Raw genomic sequence first — 15,905 nt, forward strand, 5'->3', positions numbered from 1 at the left:
TTGTTGTTGTTTCAGACCATCATTGAATGCTTGAAGCAGGCCTGCACCGGCGAGCTCCCTCCCAACTCTCGCTCCGGCCACTCCTTCATCCACGACCCCAAGGTATAAATTCCTCACCTTTTAGGTTTTTATAGCAACCATTTCGATTAACAAGAAGAGAATGGTGATGGGTCCCGTCGAATTCCTTTGTTAAGGTCGCCGGCGAGACCGAAACCAAAGGGCAGATCAAGCTCCGGTTCAAGACTGCCGCGGGTAAAGATGTTGTGTGCATTCGGTCCTTCCAGCTCACGCAGAAGGCGTCGAAGATGGAGTTCAAAGCCCTCGAGAGTGTTCTCCAGACAATCAACCCTCATACTGGAGAGGTGACACTAGCACCTACGCATACTTGTTAACCCATTTGTGGAAATTGTTGTTTTTGTGCCGCATTATGTGATGGTAAAATGTTTTGTGAGCTGCAGAAGGTTTGCCTTAGCTATAGGTGTGCGGATATGGACAGGGAGATCCCCCAGTTGATGGGGGTATCTAAGGCCATATTGGAGAACGTTATCTTCGTGCACCAGGACGAATCGAATTGGCCTGTGCAGGATCCTTCCACTTTGAAAAAGAAGTTTGATGATATCTTTTCTGCTACTCGGTACCTTTGAATGCTTTATTGTTTGTCTCTGTTCTTGTTATTTGAATAAATTGTAGATGTAAGGATTTGATCCTATGTTTGTTGATGGATGCTGGTTTCCTATGTTTATGCTATTTCATTGAGTCAATATGTTTGAATTTAGAAAAAAAGGTGGAAAACCGATAGTGAATATGATAACCACATTGCAGAGACACATTTTTAGGTTACTGCAAATTTGTGCTTGAATTTAATTAACAGTCACTGTCAAATTCATTTTAAAATTGAGATTTCAAATATAACTACAGATTTTAAACTGTAGTTTTTTTCATTTGATATGACAAATGTTAAAGCAGCTGAACATGGAGGTTTTTGGATAGAAATGAAGTCAGATCCTGAGATGATTATAAGAATAATAATACTGAGGAGGGCTTAATGCAATTCAACTCTTAGTCTTTTTTGAATCTGTTGGTTAATGGTGTATTAAGAATGTGGTTTATATCACATCCATAAAATAAAATTATAAAATAAAAATTTTGTTTGAGGAATCAAATGGTACAATGGTACATTTTCATCATATAAGATTAAATAAGATTGAGTTTCTGATCCTTATTACATTAAGAATGCATGCTAAGCTTTTGTTTCACGCATCCAGCTCTCAATACGTCGGTGATCCAGTGTTGAATTTAAGGAATCATAAAGACAAAGTAATGCCTTTGATATCCTTCACAATTATTGTTTGGGAAATTAGTCCTGTTTATTTGTGTTTTGACTTGGATTTATTTCTACAAGTACATATTGACTTGTATGATTTTGTGAGTCTTTTAGCGATTCTGTTCAATGTTGAATTTTCTTCTTTGCGATCGATTTTTTGATATTTTTTTATAAAAGAAATTCCATGCATTTGAATTTCAAGCCGGCTATTTTGTTATTGTGTTCATGAATGTTGATCTCATACAATATGATCCCACTTTATCTTTGTGTGTTGTATAGTTATACAAAAGCTCTAGAGGTTATAAAAAAGCTTCACAAGGATCACACGAGATAAAGACTTACAAGTTGAAATTAGAGAATCTTCAAACTTTAAAGGATGCATCTCATAAGGTTGTATTCCTTTCTGACATGTTATTTCTTTTATATCTTTTTATTCTCTCATATCTATGACCTTAGTTTTCGTGTTCTATGTTCATTTATTATTTTAATATATGCTAAAATAGAACTAAATTTGTTTATCCAGCTCCGGGATAGTATATCCCAGGAGCAGGAGAAAAGTGAATCCCTAAAAGCACAGATTAAGGAAATGGAGAGGAACATTCAAGGTGTAGAGGACAAAATCTTACATACAGAATTACTTTGAAGGAATTGCAGAAACTCTTAAGACCAGATTTCAACGAGTACTACTGCGAGAAGCACTTTATTTAAGCTGCAACAGACACAGTATGTTGCCCTTGCTGAGGAAAATGAAGGTCGGCTAAGAAACCTGACCTTTACATATTGAACATATACAAACATGTGATTGTTGTACAAACGTGCAAAATATTTATTTCCCTTGTTGTTTATTCTCATTCTGTCCATTTGAGGTTTCCAACAGTTTTATGAGTTGTTCTTTCGATTACTCTGATATTGTTTGATAATGGGGGCAATGATTCTCATTCTTCTGCATCTCCATAGGTTGCAATACTACTAGCTGTTGCTTTACATGCATTTATCTTTTCAGTAGTATGCATGTTAAATTTTTTGTCGGCTTCTTCAATGACTTTTCTCTTCTTTCATCTTTTTTAGATACTGATGATGAGTTAAAAGAATGGCAAAGCAAATTTGAAGAAAGGATCGCATTACTACAGTCTAAAATTAGTAAGCTGGAAAGAGAGATGAATGATGAAGAAACCAGAAGTTCCACATTTTCACAGACAATTAATGAGTCCATGCGAGAGATCGGAAAACTTCAAGCTAAAGCTGATTTAATGTGCCGCTTCTATGTTTCATTGGTTTCACATTTACCTTTTATGATATGCAGTTGACATTGCATGTATCTCAGGCTCACATATCATCGAGGCATGAACGTGATTCAAGGATACAAAAGATTATTGGTAAGCATAACCTTGGGTTTCTTCTTGATGCCCCTTTCAGCGAAAACGTGGCTGCCAGCCTCACAAATAGAATTAAAACAAGATTGTTAGATCTTGATAAGGACTTGCATGACAAAAAGGTACATTTAGTCTTAAATATAATTTTCATCTAAATATTTTCGGCAGTGTATACAACTGTACTGCCAATGCAATCTAGTCATTGATAGCTCATGATACTTATTAATTTCCTTTTGAAGTGCCTGTCACAGTGCTGCTTTTGCTTTCTATCTCGTAAAATCAGTGTTACCCAGACATAGGACATGAGTGCCATGTGGTCAAGAAGTCGAAAGGGAAGTATGTTTATGTATACAGATTACAAGAAGTGAAATGGTTCTCCACAGATGCTTATCCTTTTGTTTTTCTTAACGGTTTTGATATGCATGCTTACGTTTGAGTTTTAACAATTACAATGTGAATTTATTTGATATATCTTCCTAATCTAGTGTATTTTACTCACCGAGCCTATGTTTTTTTCGTTTATTACTGGTAGATGAATATGCAAAATGACATTTTAGTTTCTCTTTGGGTGCTTATTTGTTTTGATAGTAACAGTTACATGTTATAATCCGGGTAGATGTTTGCATGTGATGTTTGTATGTATTTTTTACACTTGCGTAGGGGCCGCCATGCATCCAAACTTACTGAGGAGGAAGAAGATGAAGAATATCTCGAGGAAGAAGATGGTTTGGCTGGTACGGGAGGGATTCGTCTGCTTCTGCAACCATCTTGTAAGTGCTACTCTGTAATGCTAGCAGCTGATTGGTTCAACTTATTTGTGTATGCAAGAACATTTTTTTTTTCACCTATCCATGCGGTTCAAATGTTAATATATGTGGGCTGGTCGGGTGCCACTCAGTGTAGGTTTTTAATGAGAGTGTTTTGGTTGTCAATACTGCCCCTGAACTGACAAATTATCTAGTTTTGAATTTCATATCCAAACATAAAACAGATGAAAAATTGATGTCAAAAATCAAAATCTAGCAATTTGTTAGGTTCATATGTTTGGGGCAAATGCAGTCTTGACTTGCATTCTCTTATCCCAAGTTTTTGAATATTAATTTTACTTAATGCCTACTAACTGGTGACAACTGTTCAATTAAGGGTTCTTTGAATTTTTCCATAACTAAAAAAAAAACTGAACAGTTCATATGAGTAGAGAAGAGGTCTCTTATTTTTGCTGAGAAATAAAGAAATTCCCCCTTGATAATGTTACACTTTCATTGCAGGTATACAGGGGAAGATGAGAGACTATCAACTTGCTGGATTAAATTGGTTAATACGATTAAATGAAAATGGCATCAATGGCATTCTTGCTGATGAGATGGTAAGTCATGATACATGCTTAAAATATAGGTTAGTTAATTGGTTCGCTTAAGGCTTGTTAAGGAGTTGATAAATTGTGAGGTTAGTTATTATTATTATTTGTTCCATTGCATATCTTTCAATATCATTTTATGGTTTCCTTTGCCTAAAAATTATGTAGGGTCCTATACTAGTTTTGGTTAAGGCCTGTTAAGGAGTTGGTAAATCGTGAGGCTAATTGTTCTTTCAGCTGCATATTTTTTTCAATAACATGTTTTGTGGATATAAGTATTGCCGTATTGATGGGAATACGGGTGGGGAAGATCGTGATGCTTCGATTGAAGCCTTCAATCAGCCAGGAAGTAAAAAATTCATTTTCTTGCTTTCAACAAGAGCAAGGGGGCTGGGGATTAACCTTGACACTGCCAATGTGGTTATTCTTTATGACAGTGATTGGTAGACATGTTTTTCTGTATTTTTTTGTCGTTTTACTATTTAGCACAGTTCTCAATATGGTGTCCTATTGTTATTAATCTCAGGAATCCGCAAGTTGATCCGCAAGCCCAAGATTGTGCACATAGAATTGATCAAAAGAAAGAAGTGTTCCGGTTTTGCACTGAGGTTTAGCTTTACTAAATGAAGTTTACTGACTCTTCTTATGTTAATGTGAAATCTCTTGTAAGTTACTGTCATTTTCCCCTTGATACCGCAACACACCATTGAGGAAAAAGTTATTGAGAGGGCATATAAGAAGCTTGCTTTTGATGCTTTAGTTATTCAACAAGGTAGATTGACCGAGCAAAGGAGTAAGCATTTTATGATCTTCAATGTTATTATGAATACATTAACTCTTGACTAATGTCATATATTTTAGATAGTTATTGCTTGACTAATTATTTCTGACTTGTACCAAAGGATGAAAACAAGGTGGACTTTAAGAAAATTGTTAGTGAGAATTGGATTGAGCCACCCAGAAGGGAACGAAAACGCAAGCAAGTTTATAATAGTGACCATTCGTTCTGAAGAAATCTGATAGTGAAATCTTTGTATGCAACTCTAACTGATCCTCATGCTCCCATGGAGTTGCAAACTAACTATAATCATATATCATGAGCAATTATAGGAAGTTGCAAGGATCATGAAAATGCTCTGTTAACAGAAATGTTAAGAGTTTTTGATGAGAACAAGAATTGAAAATCTTCCATACTAGCTTAGTTTTAATTTTTAAATTTTGAATTTTTAAATTTTGAATTGTTGTTTAATTTAGTAGTTAATCAGTGAGAGATTTGAGGGATTCTGTGAGATTTCTAAATTTGTAATTTTTTTCTTTTAAAAGGATTGCTGTAATCAGAATGAAAAATCATTGAACGAATTGAAAATTGAAATGAAAATTGGGTTGGCTTAATTTGGGTGTGAAACCTAGGCCTCGGGTGTGAAACCCTAGGCCAATATTTCTTTCTCCCCCACGAAACAACTTAGCCGCCAAAACTCAATCCTCCTGTTCACCTTTCTTCTCTTGAACCCATCTTTTCCCCTGCATCCATCACAAACGGCTTCTTCTTCGTCCACTCACGTACAAACTCCCAAAGCCCCGATTCCTCATCTCTTTCCCCGTCGCTCCCTCAACAACCACCAACCTAGCCACCGCCTGATCTCTCTCCACCGAGCAACCCCTATGCTCTCCTCTCCTCCATCGTTCCGATCAGCCACCACCCCATCTCCCCGTCATCACTCTCTCTACAGGCCGCAAGCCCCACTTCAAGCCGTCATCGTCCCGACTTCCCTGCCCCCCTTCAACAACGAGCAGCCTCCACTCGCCAACACCCCTACTCCCCTCCACCTTCCAACAGTCCCGACGACCCCCTGATCTCCGTCACCTCCGAACAGCCTCACCGACGACGTCCTGCCCTTCGCCCGCGCCATCATGTCGTCCACGTTGTCGTTACGCCACCCTCAGCCCACCGTCGAACAGCCACCGCCATCCCAGGCACCTCCTCACGGCGCCCGTCGACATCCAGCGCCACCCCAACCCTGCGGTCCCCTCCTCCCTGCTCTCCCTCAACCGTCGACAGTAGCCATCGTTCTTCGCCCTCGAGCAGCCACCGTCCACCTCTCCTCAGATCGAAGCCAACCGTCGACAGTAGCCATCGTTCTTCGCCCTCGAGCAGCCACCGTCCACCTCTCCTCAGATCGAAGCCGCACCGAACAACCGTCGGCTTCCCTTCCCTGAGATCGAAGAAGAACAGAGATTAGAATATATTGATGGGTTTGTTGATAAGTTGGGCTGTGGGCTTCACTGTAGAAGCTAATGGGCTTTTGGATTTCTCTCAACATTTCTGAATAGTAATTCACTGAGGTTTCGTTTCTCTCAACTCAGTATTTTTCCGTTGATTTCAATTTATTAGTTAATTGCATGAGTATTGCATCTCTAAATTCTTATCATATATTCACTGCTTAAATTAAATTTGTGAGTTGTGAATAACTGAACATGTGACTGTTGAAAATTTGATATTGATTTTAGAACGTGTACAATGATAATGAATACTGCAATTAAATTGATCGGGATTGGAAATATTCATCACTACTTATGCAAATCTTATTAAAATCCATCAGTCACATTAGTTGTTTTTAAATTATTTTCCTACCGAATATCATTTTTTTGGCGAAACGGTGCGTTGTTCGAATTAAATCGCTAATTCCGACAGACCCCTTGTCTTTGTTTTGCATCAGTTTTTTTTCATAATATGATAATTCTTTTGTTTGTATATTATCACTTTGCCAATTTAGAATTTCATCGAACTGAAGTATTCCTTCGTGTAGAAGAAAAACTCAATTATCTCATTAATGCTATTACATGTTTCATTTTGTAGGCAAAGGATATGTTAGAGAAGACCTCGAGTGCAGCCATTACATGAAGAACTTTGATGCTGGCTCTCGCATTTCTATATTATCTTTTTCTTGTTATTTGAATGGATATTAGAGACAAATATATAAAATTGGATGCTTTTTATTGTGAGATATTGAGTAATCATTGTGTATGTATATGTTTTATCTTTAATATTATATTATCTATTTGAATTGGATATTCAGCACCTTTTGAGACATTTTTGTGTATGTATATGTTTTTGATTTCATTGTAAGATATTGAATAATCATTGTGTGAGATGTGTATATTAAATATAAACAGGTAGATAAATAAAATAGTTAAAATTTAAAAAATATTAAAATACACAGTCCAAACGATTACAACCGTTTGGCCGAAAATTAGCCCAAACGGTTGTAACCATTTGGACAGAAATCTGGCCAAACGGTTGCAACGTTTGGACAATATTACTCTGTCCAAACGGTTATAATCGTTTGGGATTTTGCCCAAACGGTTGTAACCGTTTGGGCGACCGTTGGGGTAGACTTTTCCCCAACGACTTTAGCCCAAACGGTTCTTTTTACAGCCCAAACGGTTGTAACCGTTTGGGACTGTGTTTTCCCAAACGGTTCCAACCGTTTGGGCTGTCCTGTTTTGTACTAGTGATACATATCTTATTTCCAGTCAGATGGTCATGCTAAAAGATACATGAGCCTAAAGTTAAATTTCCTTATTAAAGGGAAAATCCTGGTGGGGAAAGAAAATAAAAAGCTAGGAGCATTTTAATTTTAGCCAAATAATCTTTATATCCTCCTATATTGTCTAAAACGTGCGCTTCAAAAGAGAAGTGCTTCATGGTGTTTGTGGAGCGCACACTTTAGTTATGCTTTAAGTGATGAGGCATAGATTCCAAGGGATAGCTTCAGTTATGAGTTTTGAATCAATTATCATTCAAAAAGTTTCTAAGTGAATTTCAAAATGCCTTTCCAAACACTAGTGCCACATAAACCACATGCATCATGAAAGGTAAATAATAATTAATGGAACATGAAGCACTAAAGGTTGGCATAAGACAACTTGGTGAAGCTACTAAGTAGGATATTATAGTGATTAGAAGTACATAGTCGAAGAAATGAATAGAAGAATATGATTCATGTAGGTAACCCAAAAAAAAAATTGTGATTGATTGTTATTGTTGTTTCTATCAATAATTGTGTCCATATCATATTTGGAATTTACTTTGCAAAGCTCAAAATAAGGAAGATAACTCAGCAATGAATCTAAATCGATGCATAAGCAAACTCACCATCATCTTCCACGCAAGATACCCAACCGGCCCACCTCGTCCCTTATCCCCATCCTCACCAATCACATACCCTCCAACTCCCCCTCTCCTCATCACACTCTTCACAAACCCCACTTTAAATGTTTATACGTAAGTTGAAATTCAGAGATGTTTTTGTGTAACTACCGTGGTTTCTAGAAATCCCTATTTATGTTCCTCTTGTGCATGGATAGGTAGAAAGTGGTAGTTCTAGTGCACCATATGAAGACATATTCTTTTATCGGTAAAATACAAATACGTAAATTAACTGTATATTCATTAGACTTCTCTAACACTGAGACGTTTCATTGCATGCCGTAGTTCAATTTTCTGCTGTTAATCCCAACGGAGCTCTTCTATCACGAAACTAAAATTTTATATATTCAGCCGTGAAATCTGGTATTTTTAGATTTTTTTTTAAAAAAAAGGCAAACTTTGATAATTAATAGACACCAGCAAAATGCTTCACTGCTGCTAGAGGTAGAATTTAGCTCGTAAGCTCCTAAAAGGCACCAGAACGCATGGCCAAAAAAAGAAAGAGCTCTGGATTTCGCCCTACAACCTTCTCCATCAAAATAATCATAACAAGCTCTTTCTTGAGTTGCTTCCATCACCAAAAAACTAACAGGACTCAAATAAAACCAGGTCTAACAATTCTGTCAAAATCTTAAAGAAAAAACAATCCACAAAATGAACAATCATCATCAGAAGATAAATATATCAAACATCAGAAGTGCATATACCACATATTCCTATGCATGTAGCCATGAACAGCTAAAATAAGCAAGTAGGTAACAGTTCATTATGCAACAGGAAACTAACCCAACAAATGCAAATTCATATAAAAACATCTAAACCTAAACTTGACAGACACTTCTTAGGCCCATTTCATTACGAATGGGGTTACCTTCTTCCAGTAAGCAATGTACTTATCTAAACTATTAGCCAGTTAAATAAATTCTTGCTATATAACTAACATCTGCAGCACCAAAAAAAAAGTAACTTCAAATTTCTATACTATAAACTGAATTCTGCAATTTGCTAGATAACTATGGCAGAATAACGTAGCAGAAGCTGCAGAAATGTCATCTTAGGAGTGGTTAAAGAATGCTCCTAAGCTGCCACTCTAAAATGATGAAGAAGTTGCAAGTAGATGGAATATCAAAGATAATGAAAATAAGAAGTAATTTCTGTCCATTATATTTAATAGATCATGTCATGTAATAGTATTAATCTTTTAAAAAATTGCACCATAGGCAGATCCATGGGGGTGGTTCCTGCAAGGATTGCAATCTATGTTTGGACCCCATAATTATGGTAATCCAAGAGTGACTTAAGTCTCGTATCCAACAGAGGACTTACGTTGAAGATATCAGGTTCAGTCTTAAAATTAACTACATCAATCAATGGGGTTTTTGAGGAATTCTTAATAGGTACCTTTCATTCAAGGGATCAAACAAGGCATCATTCATGATATTCCAGTGGCAAATCCAGCTTGCTAGCAAGAGGTGTCTCGATTGGCCCTTAAATATGAGTAAGCTTTTAAATCACTCCATCATTTTCAATCCTCGAAAGAAAACTACAAAACCTCGACTCGTCAGCTTTGTCCATCCCCCCATAACAGTCCCAACTTTGGTGCCTAAGAACCTGAGAGCTTTGGAAATAATTGCCCATCGACATAATGGCCTATGACTCACCGAGATGATAAATACAATCAGGCTATAAGTATCAAGTTAAGCAGCTTATATTAGTCGAACAAATATGGCCCAGTGACTATGATGGTGATGAGGGTAGCCCTCTTACAAAGGAGGTCCTTGAGTTTGAAGAGTTTGTCCGGAATTATTTAACATGCTATACAAGGAAAGGATCTCACATTCCTTAACTCTCTTGAATACCATTAAATGGATTTCCATATATATCCTTATTACCAGTAGGGCTTCTCATAATTATATTGATGCTCAACTAGTCTAAAAATTCAGCCTCTCACTGGCTTATACAAATCCAAGTACGGCTCACATTGCAGGAGGAAGAAAGATATATATTGCGCAAGCAGTTGCACTAATGTCAACCTCCTTGGGCAAAGTATTTCCTTCTTGACTGACTTTTTTAGTCATAACAATTAATGATTACCAAGAAGTGTTTGGGGTCATAACGGATGTGCTCAATTGAAAAGTCAATCTTGACCTCAACAGTGTGCGTCTTAAGTTTACAACGGCAGACTAAAGTGTGTGTCTACTTCTTGCTCAGTTTTCTCATGGGATATTTCTTCTAACAACACAAGTTTGCCCTTCCCTCCCTCTTTAATCAATATTTTCCCAAAGACATCAAACAAGCTCAAGTTCTCTGATAATTACTTACAAATTATACTTCAATTAATTGGTGATCTTCTTGATGAGTTGCACAGCTTGAGATTCTCTTCTAAATGGGATTCCTAAACAGGTTATCAACTTTCAGGACTCATTTTGGACACTACAAGTAGCTAGTCATGCCCTATGGGCTTACTACATTTTGATCTCAGATGAGTGATTTATTTCAGAGATATCTCTAAACACTTCATTCGAACATAATAATCTACAACTCATCATGGGGGAAAAACACATTGCACACTAGTATTACCCACCTTGAGTGAGCATCTATTATATGCCAAGTTCTCCGATGTTGCTTTGCTCAACTACAAGTTGTCTATCTGGATCGTGTAGGTAAGAATAGCAATGGGCAATTGAAAATAGAAGTTATCGTGTAGGTAAGAATAGCAATGGACAATTGAAAATAGAAGTTATCTTTAGGCCTGTGCAAAAGACTCTAAAGGCTCTAAGGGGATCAGTGGAACTCACATGAGGATTCAACATCATTGTTGTTCATCACTACGCTAACCAACACCGACACCGTACATTGGGCAATGGAGGCCCAATGTACTTTTCCAGATTTAAAGCAAAGCATTAACTTCTCCGTCTATCCTCAAACTTCCAGACTTTTATAGGCATTTTCGCATTGAATATGATGCTTAACAAGGCAGCATTAAGGCAATCTTGATGCACAAGAGTCATCCTATTGCTTATATTAGCCAGTCCTTAAAAGTTAATGGCAAACTAGACTCCGCATGCGACAAAGAAATGTTGATCATTCTTCTCGCGGTCAAAAAGTGATAATACCTATAAGGTCAATCATAACACTATACTCACCAACCACATGCCTCTTAAGTACATATTGGACCAACATGATTCTTAAAACATCATCAACATGATTTATCACTAAGCTTCATGGCTTTTCTTCTGTGATGAAGTAAAAGGAAGGGCGGACTAACAAGGTTGCCGACACTTTTCTCTCCTACTTAAGGAATCTACTATATTCTCTCTTATCATAGTTAAGGCAGACTGACGGTTAGCTCTGAGATGCACACTACTGATTCCTTCTTCATTCAATTTAACGATCAACTACTCCAGCATTATTGCCTTCCGCCAAACACCACCAAGAAATATGACATCTTCCTCTATGAAGACAAGAGTGATGGCAAGCCTGACTTCTGATATTCATAGCTTTGTCATTTATGAGCTCCATGACACACCACTGAACTCTCAGGGGTCATTATGGACTTCAATGCATCATAATAGACCAGATACAATATATGGTGCGAAACCATGCCAATGTCAAAGTGGACTTACCATTTTTATCATAACTTTCCTCATTACTCATAAGGAATCCTCTTGGTTCGTGTACTACTTTGGTTATCTTCTTTCTAGAGTTTGCAATCCTTTGTTAGTTTAAGACTAAGAAATGGCTCATCTATAGCTATACTACTCTAGAAGGATCTTAATAAGGGTAGAAGGAATGTTGGACGTTCATGATGCCGTAGTTGATTTTTCAGGGAAAATTGTGATTGGTTTAGGGCAAATTGGTCAATTTGAATGGAAGGACTCTAATAATAATAATAATAACTCTAAACCCCCCTATAACAAGCCTTCAACAATAGAAGTTTTCAACCATAAGTACAAAAAAGATATTAAATATTAGAGATTTTGGAAGTAGAAGGTGGGTTTCAAATCATAAAGTACTTCTATTAATGCTAAATCTTGGAATAGAATATTTTAAATATTAGTTGCAATGGTCAAGATCTGTTGAAGAAGATTTATAGGGAATTGACATGAGAAATTCTTTAGATATTCAAATTAGTGATGTATAGAACGGTGTAGAAAAGAGAGAATAAAGATTTAAAATCATCATAGAAAAAAGTTCTGTTTACCACATAAATAAGTAAAAGATACATTCTAATGTTTAAAATATATTAATAAATTAAGTAATTAAGAAATAATATTGTGCCCAAATTGACCAACAGCCACTCCTATAAATTATGAAAATGTTTTTGCACAGATGTTTTGTTATATAAAGTACTTTTAATTAAATATTTTTGTATTAATTTCTTTGAAGCTACACTAATATAGTTTCTATTTCTTATATCGTGCGCATTATGCATATGCAATTAAACTAGATAGATAGATAGATAATTATAGTTTCTATATTCAACTTGTCAAAGATGGACCTAGCTAGTGCCGTTCTTTTTTGGCAAAACTTCAGTGTAGGTGCCTAATGTTTTAGCCAAAATTTCATACGGCTCCTTAGACTTTGAAAGTCATTGACATAAGTATTTTTGAATTTTTTTTCGTTAACAATTGCTGACGCAGCAGAAACTTTTTATCTTTTTATTTTCTTGTTGATTGGACTGCCTTTTCTCTCTCTCGCTCTCCCCTTTGCCACATGGTCTCTCTCATTTACATAGACCGGAATTTAAATGGTAACTCTCTTCGCAGCCCCTATTCTCAAAAAGAACACCCAAAAAAATTGCTCCTTTCTCAAAAATCCTAAATCAACAAAAAGGCACTCTTAACCTTAAAAATTCACACCAAGCTCAAATTATGAACTTGAGCCATTTTACTTCTCCGCTTCATCCCACACAGAACACCCAAAAGAACATTCTCTCATTCTTTAGATGATAGAGATAATTGGAATTAGGGATTCATTCTGGTCTATTTAAAAAACAATAAGAGAGAGCTGTCCACTAATTGTCCAAACAGCAAAGAAAAAGGAAAATGACAAAAAAAAATCATGTCACATAAGCAATTATCAACGGAAAACTTTAAAAAAATACTTAAATTGATGATGAGATTAACGTTAAAGATCTCTTTCGATGACAAGTTTAAGAACATAAATGAAATTCCGCTAAAACACTAGGGGACTAAACTTAAGTTTTGCCTTTTTCTTTAACGGGAAAATGCGATCAGAGGACTATGATAGGATCTATTTGGACAATCCTATAGCTTTGGGACATATCTACATTAATGTTTCCAAAATTCAAATCTCCTTTCCTCATTTCTTTCATCTAGTCATCCTCCCCGTCTACCTTATCATTTCTCGATCTATGCTCTTCCTACCATCACGTTGAACTCGATTATGTCAAGAGAAACATAAGATGAGAAATACATACATGCTCAACATAAATGCTAATGCCTTTGTGCCAATTCCTTTTTTAATTCAGAAAACACTATGATCAATCTAGCAAAAAACCAATTCGCATCACATATTGCAATGAAAGTGCAAACCAATTTCTTTCGGTGATATCAAAAGCCAGTAGCAAAAGATATTAGCATTCCTTAATAAGGAAAATCATACAAAGAGGCAAACCATTGAAGCTTAACCAATCAAACCCAGGAAGCATCCAAGGAGCAAGAAAAACATTAACGTATTCTGATCTCACCTAACCGAGAACTGCTCTTCTTCCTCCGCTTCATCTTCATCCTCTCCATCTCGAGCTGCACCTCCATAAACATCTTCATCCTCTTCAACTCCAACTCCTTCACAAACTCCATCCTGTGCCTCTCCAGCTCCATCATCTGCTGCTGCTTCGCACTCTCCACCCTCTCGTAAACCCCCGCAAAATTCACAATCGCCCTCGCAAGCTGTCCCATTTCTCCTCCTCCTCCTCCTCCTCCTCCTCCCCTCTCGCATCCAACCAAACCCTCCCATTTCCTCTTCTCACCCCCTCGATCCTCCCCCTCATCACCATCCAACTCTTTGTCATTCTCGCCTAACGAGCTCTCACTAGATGACTCCTGCGGCCCAAACCTCCAAGATCCACCCGAAAATCCACCCACATTAGAGCTAGAACTAGGGTTAGGTTTTCGGGGCTTAACCGTAAACATCAGCCTCGGACGCCGAGGCGGAGAGATCACCGGCGATCTCTTGCCCGCGGACGACGAGCTGGGGCCCATGAAAGCGTCGAACTTATCAAAGAGAGGCCACTGAGAGGTCCCCGGGGGCTTCGACTTTTCGAGCTTGTACTTCTTCTTCACCGTGTCGATCCTGTTCCTGCACTGGACGTCGGTCCTCCTCGGCCGGCCGAGGAGATCCTGGCGGGCGTTGACGGCGTCGGCGACCTCCGACCAGTCGCTCTGGCGGAGGTTCCCGCGCTCCAGCAGTCCTCTCGGCCGCCGCCGGCGGGGGGCATGATCTAGGGTTAGGGTTAGGGTTTGGGGTTGAAATAGAGAATTGGGGATTTTGGGAGAGAGGGGGAGTCGTCGTCGGTCGAAAACATCTGTAGGCACCGGACGGTAACGTGACCCGCGAAAAGAGAGGGTAGGTTTGAGTTTTGGGGACGGGGCTTGGAGTCATACCGGCGGTGAGCGGAACCAAAGTCTCGGGAAACAAATAAGAAAAGGGTTCTTTTTTCCATACTAGTGCCTTGTGTAATTTATATTTTGAAATTATGCATTAAATCATTAAAATTGCTGTCATATTCTCATAAGCTGTTCAAATTAGCACTTTTAGTTATTATTTCTACTATTGATTGTAACTAACTTCAAAGTAACTTTAGAAATAGCGGAAGTAATACCAAGTTCATGACTTGAGGGACTAATTTTGAAATAGCTTAAGAAATTGGGATCTAAAAGTATTTTTAATGATTTGTGGAACTAAGTCCAAAATATAAAATAAGTTTTTTCCCCATTGAACCTCCCCTAGCGTAGACTCTATTCTATGTTGCCACCCTTCAGTACTTGAATTTTAGAAACCACCCTTAATAGCATTCTATTAATGTAGAACCCCCCATGTCTATTTTTCATATAATATTCCATCTAAAAATTATAGTTTAGTAATTTTGCTCCTACACAAGTTTAGTTTTGTAGAATTTTCCGTACCAATGTTTACTCCTACACAAGTTTAATTTTGTGGAATTTTGAGTATCAAAGTTAAATTTTGTTGAACTTTGAATATCAAAATTTAATTAAATGTTTTTATATTAGTCCCCCACTTCTTCATATCTAAAAGATACAATTAAAATTTTATTGAAATTTGAGTTATTAAAATTAACTTTTATTAAACTTTGAGGCATCAAAATTAAATTTTGTTGAATTTTGGAAAATTGTTTGGGTAAGAAAGAACTTTGGGTTATGAAAGTAAGCAAATGAAATGACTTTGTTGTATTTTAAAGTTAAGCAAAACATTGGGTGGCTAAATTAAAATGCGAAATAACTTAGGCTATTTAAGTTTGATCCCAATGTTCAACAAAATTAAATTTGTATAGGGGTAATTTTTTATTGTAATTTTTTGGATGGAAAATTGGAAGGAAAATGACATATGTTTAGTTCTGTCTTAACAGAATCAATGGTAGCCAATAGTGGTTTCCTG

General features: G+C 37.2%; 2 protein-coding genes and 1 pseudogene across 9 annotated transcripts; 2 read left to right on the plus strand and 1 right to left on the minus strand.

The window, feature by feature from the left end:
* On the plus strand, positions 7 to 2,577 carry LOC109842767 (annotated as a pseudogene).
* Positions 2,586 to 7,279, plus strand: LOC109842768 (ISWI chromatin-remodeling complex ATPase CHR11-like). 8 transcript variants are annotated; one of them, XR_002247380.1, is made up of 4 exons: positions 2,607 to 2,700; positions 3,358 to 3,467; positions 3,966 to 4,063; positions 4,581 to 4,934. XR_002247380.1 is itself a non-coding variant. In XM_020411647.1 (4 exons), the coding sequence occupies exons 1-4, from the start codon at positions 2,622 to 2,624 to the stop codon at positions 6,954 to 6,956; spliced, it is 324 nt and encodes a 107-aa protein (XP_020267236.1). In that variant the 5' UTR covers positions 2,607 to 2,621; the 3' UTR covers positions 6,957 to 7,279. The 8 variants fall into 8 exon arrangements, 5 of the variants coding, with proteins under 5 accessions (XP_020267238.1, XP_020267236.1, XP_020267237.1 ...); XM_020411647.1 differs by lacking the exon at positions 4,581 to 4,934 and adding an exon at positions 6,912 to 7,279 and having other exon boundaries at positions 3,974 to 4,063; XM_020411648.1 differs by having other exon boundaries at positions 3,974 to 4,063.
* LOC109841528 (trihelix transcription factor ASIL2-like) lies at positions 13,810 to 14,887 on the minus strand (the record flags this gene model as incomplete). Its single annotated transcript, XM_020410491.1, has 1 exon — positions 13,810 to 14,887. A coding segment is annotated over one exon (930 nt), but the record flags the coding sequence as incomplete, so codon positions are not given.

This window comes from Asparagus officinalis, chromosome 5 (genome assembly GCF_001876935.1).
Source record: "Asparagus officinalis chromosome 5, Aspof.V1, whole genome shotgun sequence".
In the NCBI taxonomy this organism is placed as follows: Eukaryota; Viridiplantae; Streptophyta; class Magnoliopsida; order Asparagales; family Asparagaceae; genus Asparagus; species Asparagus officinalis.

Coding starts and splice junctions, on each gene's coding strand:
- LOC109842768 (XM_020411646.1), top strand. CDS start 2,622: ATGCAGTTGACATTGCATGTATCTCAGGCTCACATATCATCGAGGCAT. Junction 2,701..3,357: donor AAGGATACAAAAGATTATTG/GTAAGCATAACC, acceptor ACACTTGCGTAG/GGGCCGCCATGCATCCAAAC. Junction 3,468..3,973: donor TCTGCTTCTGCAACCATCTT/GTAAGTGCTACT, acceptor GCAGGTATACAG/GGGAAGATGAGAGACTATCA.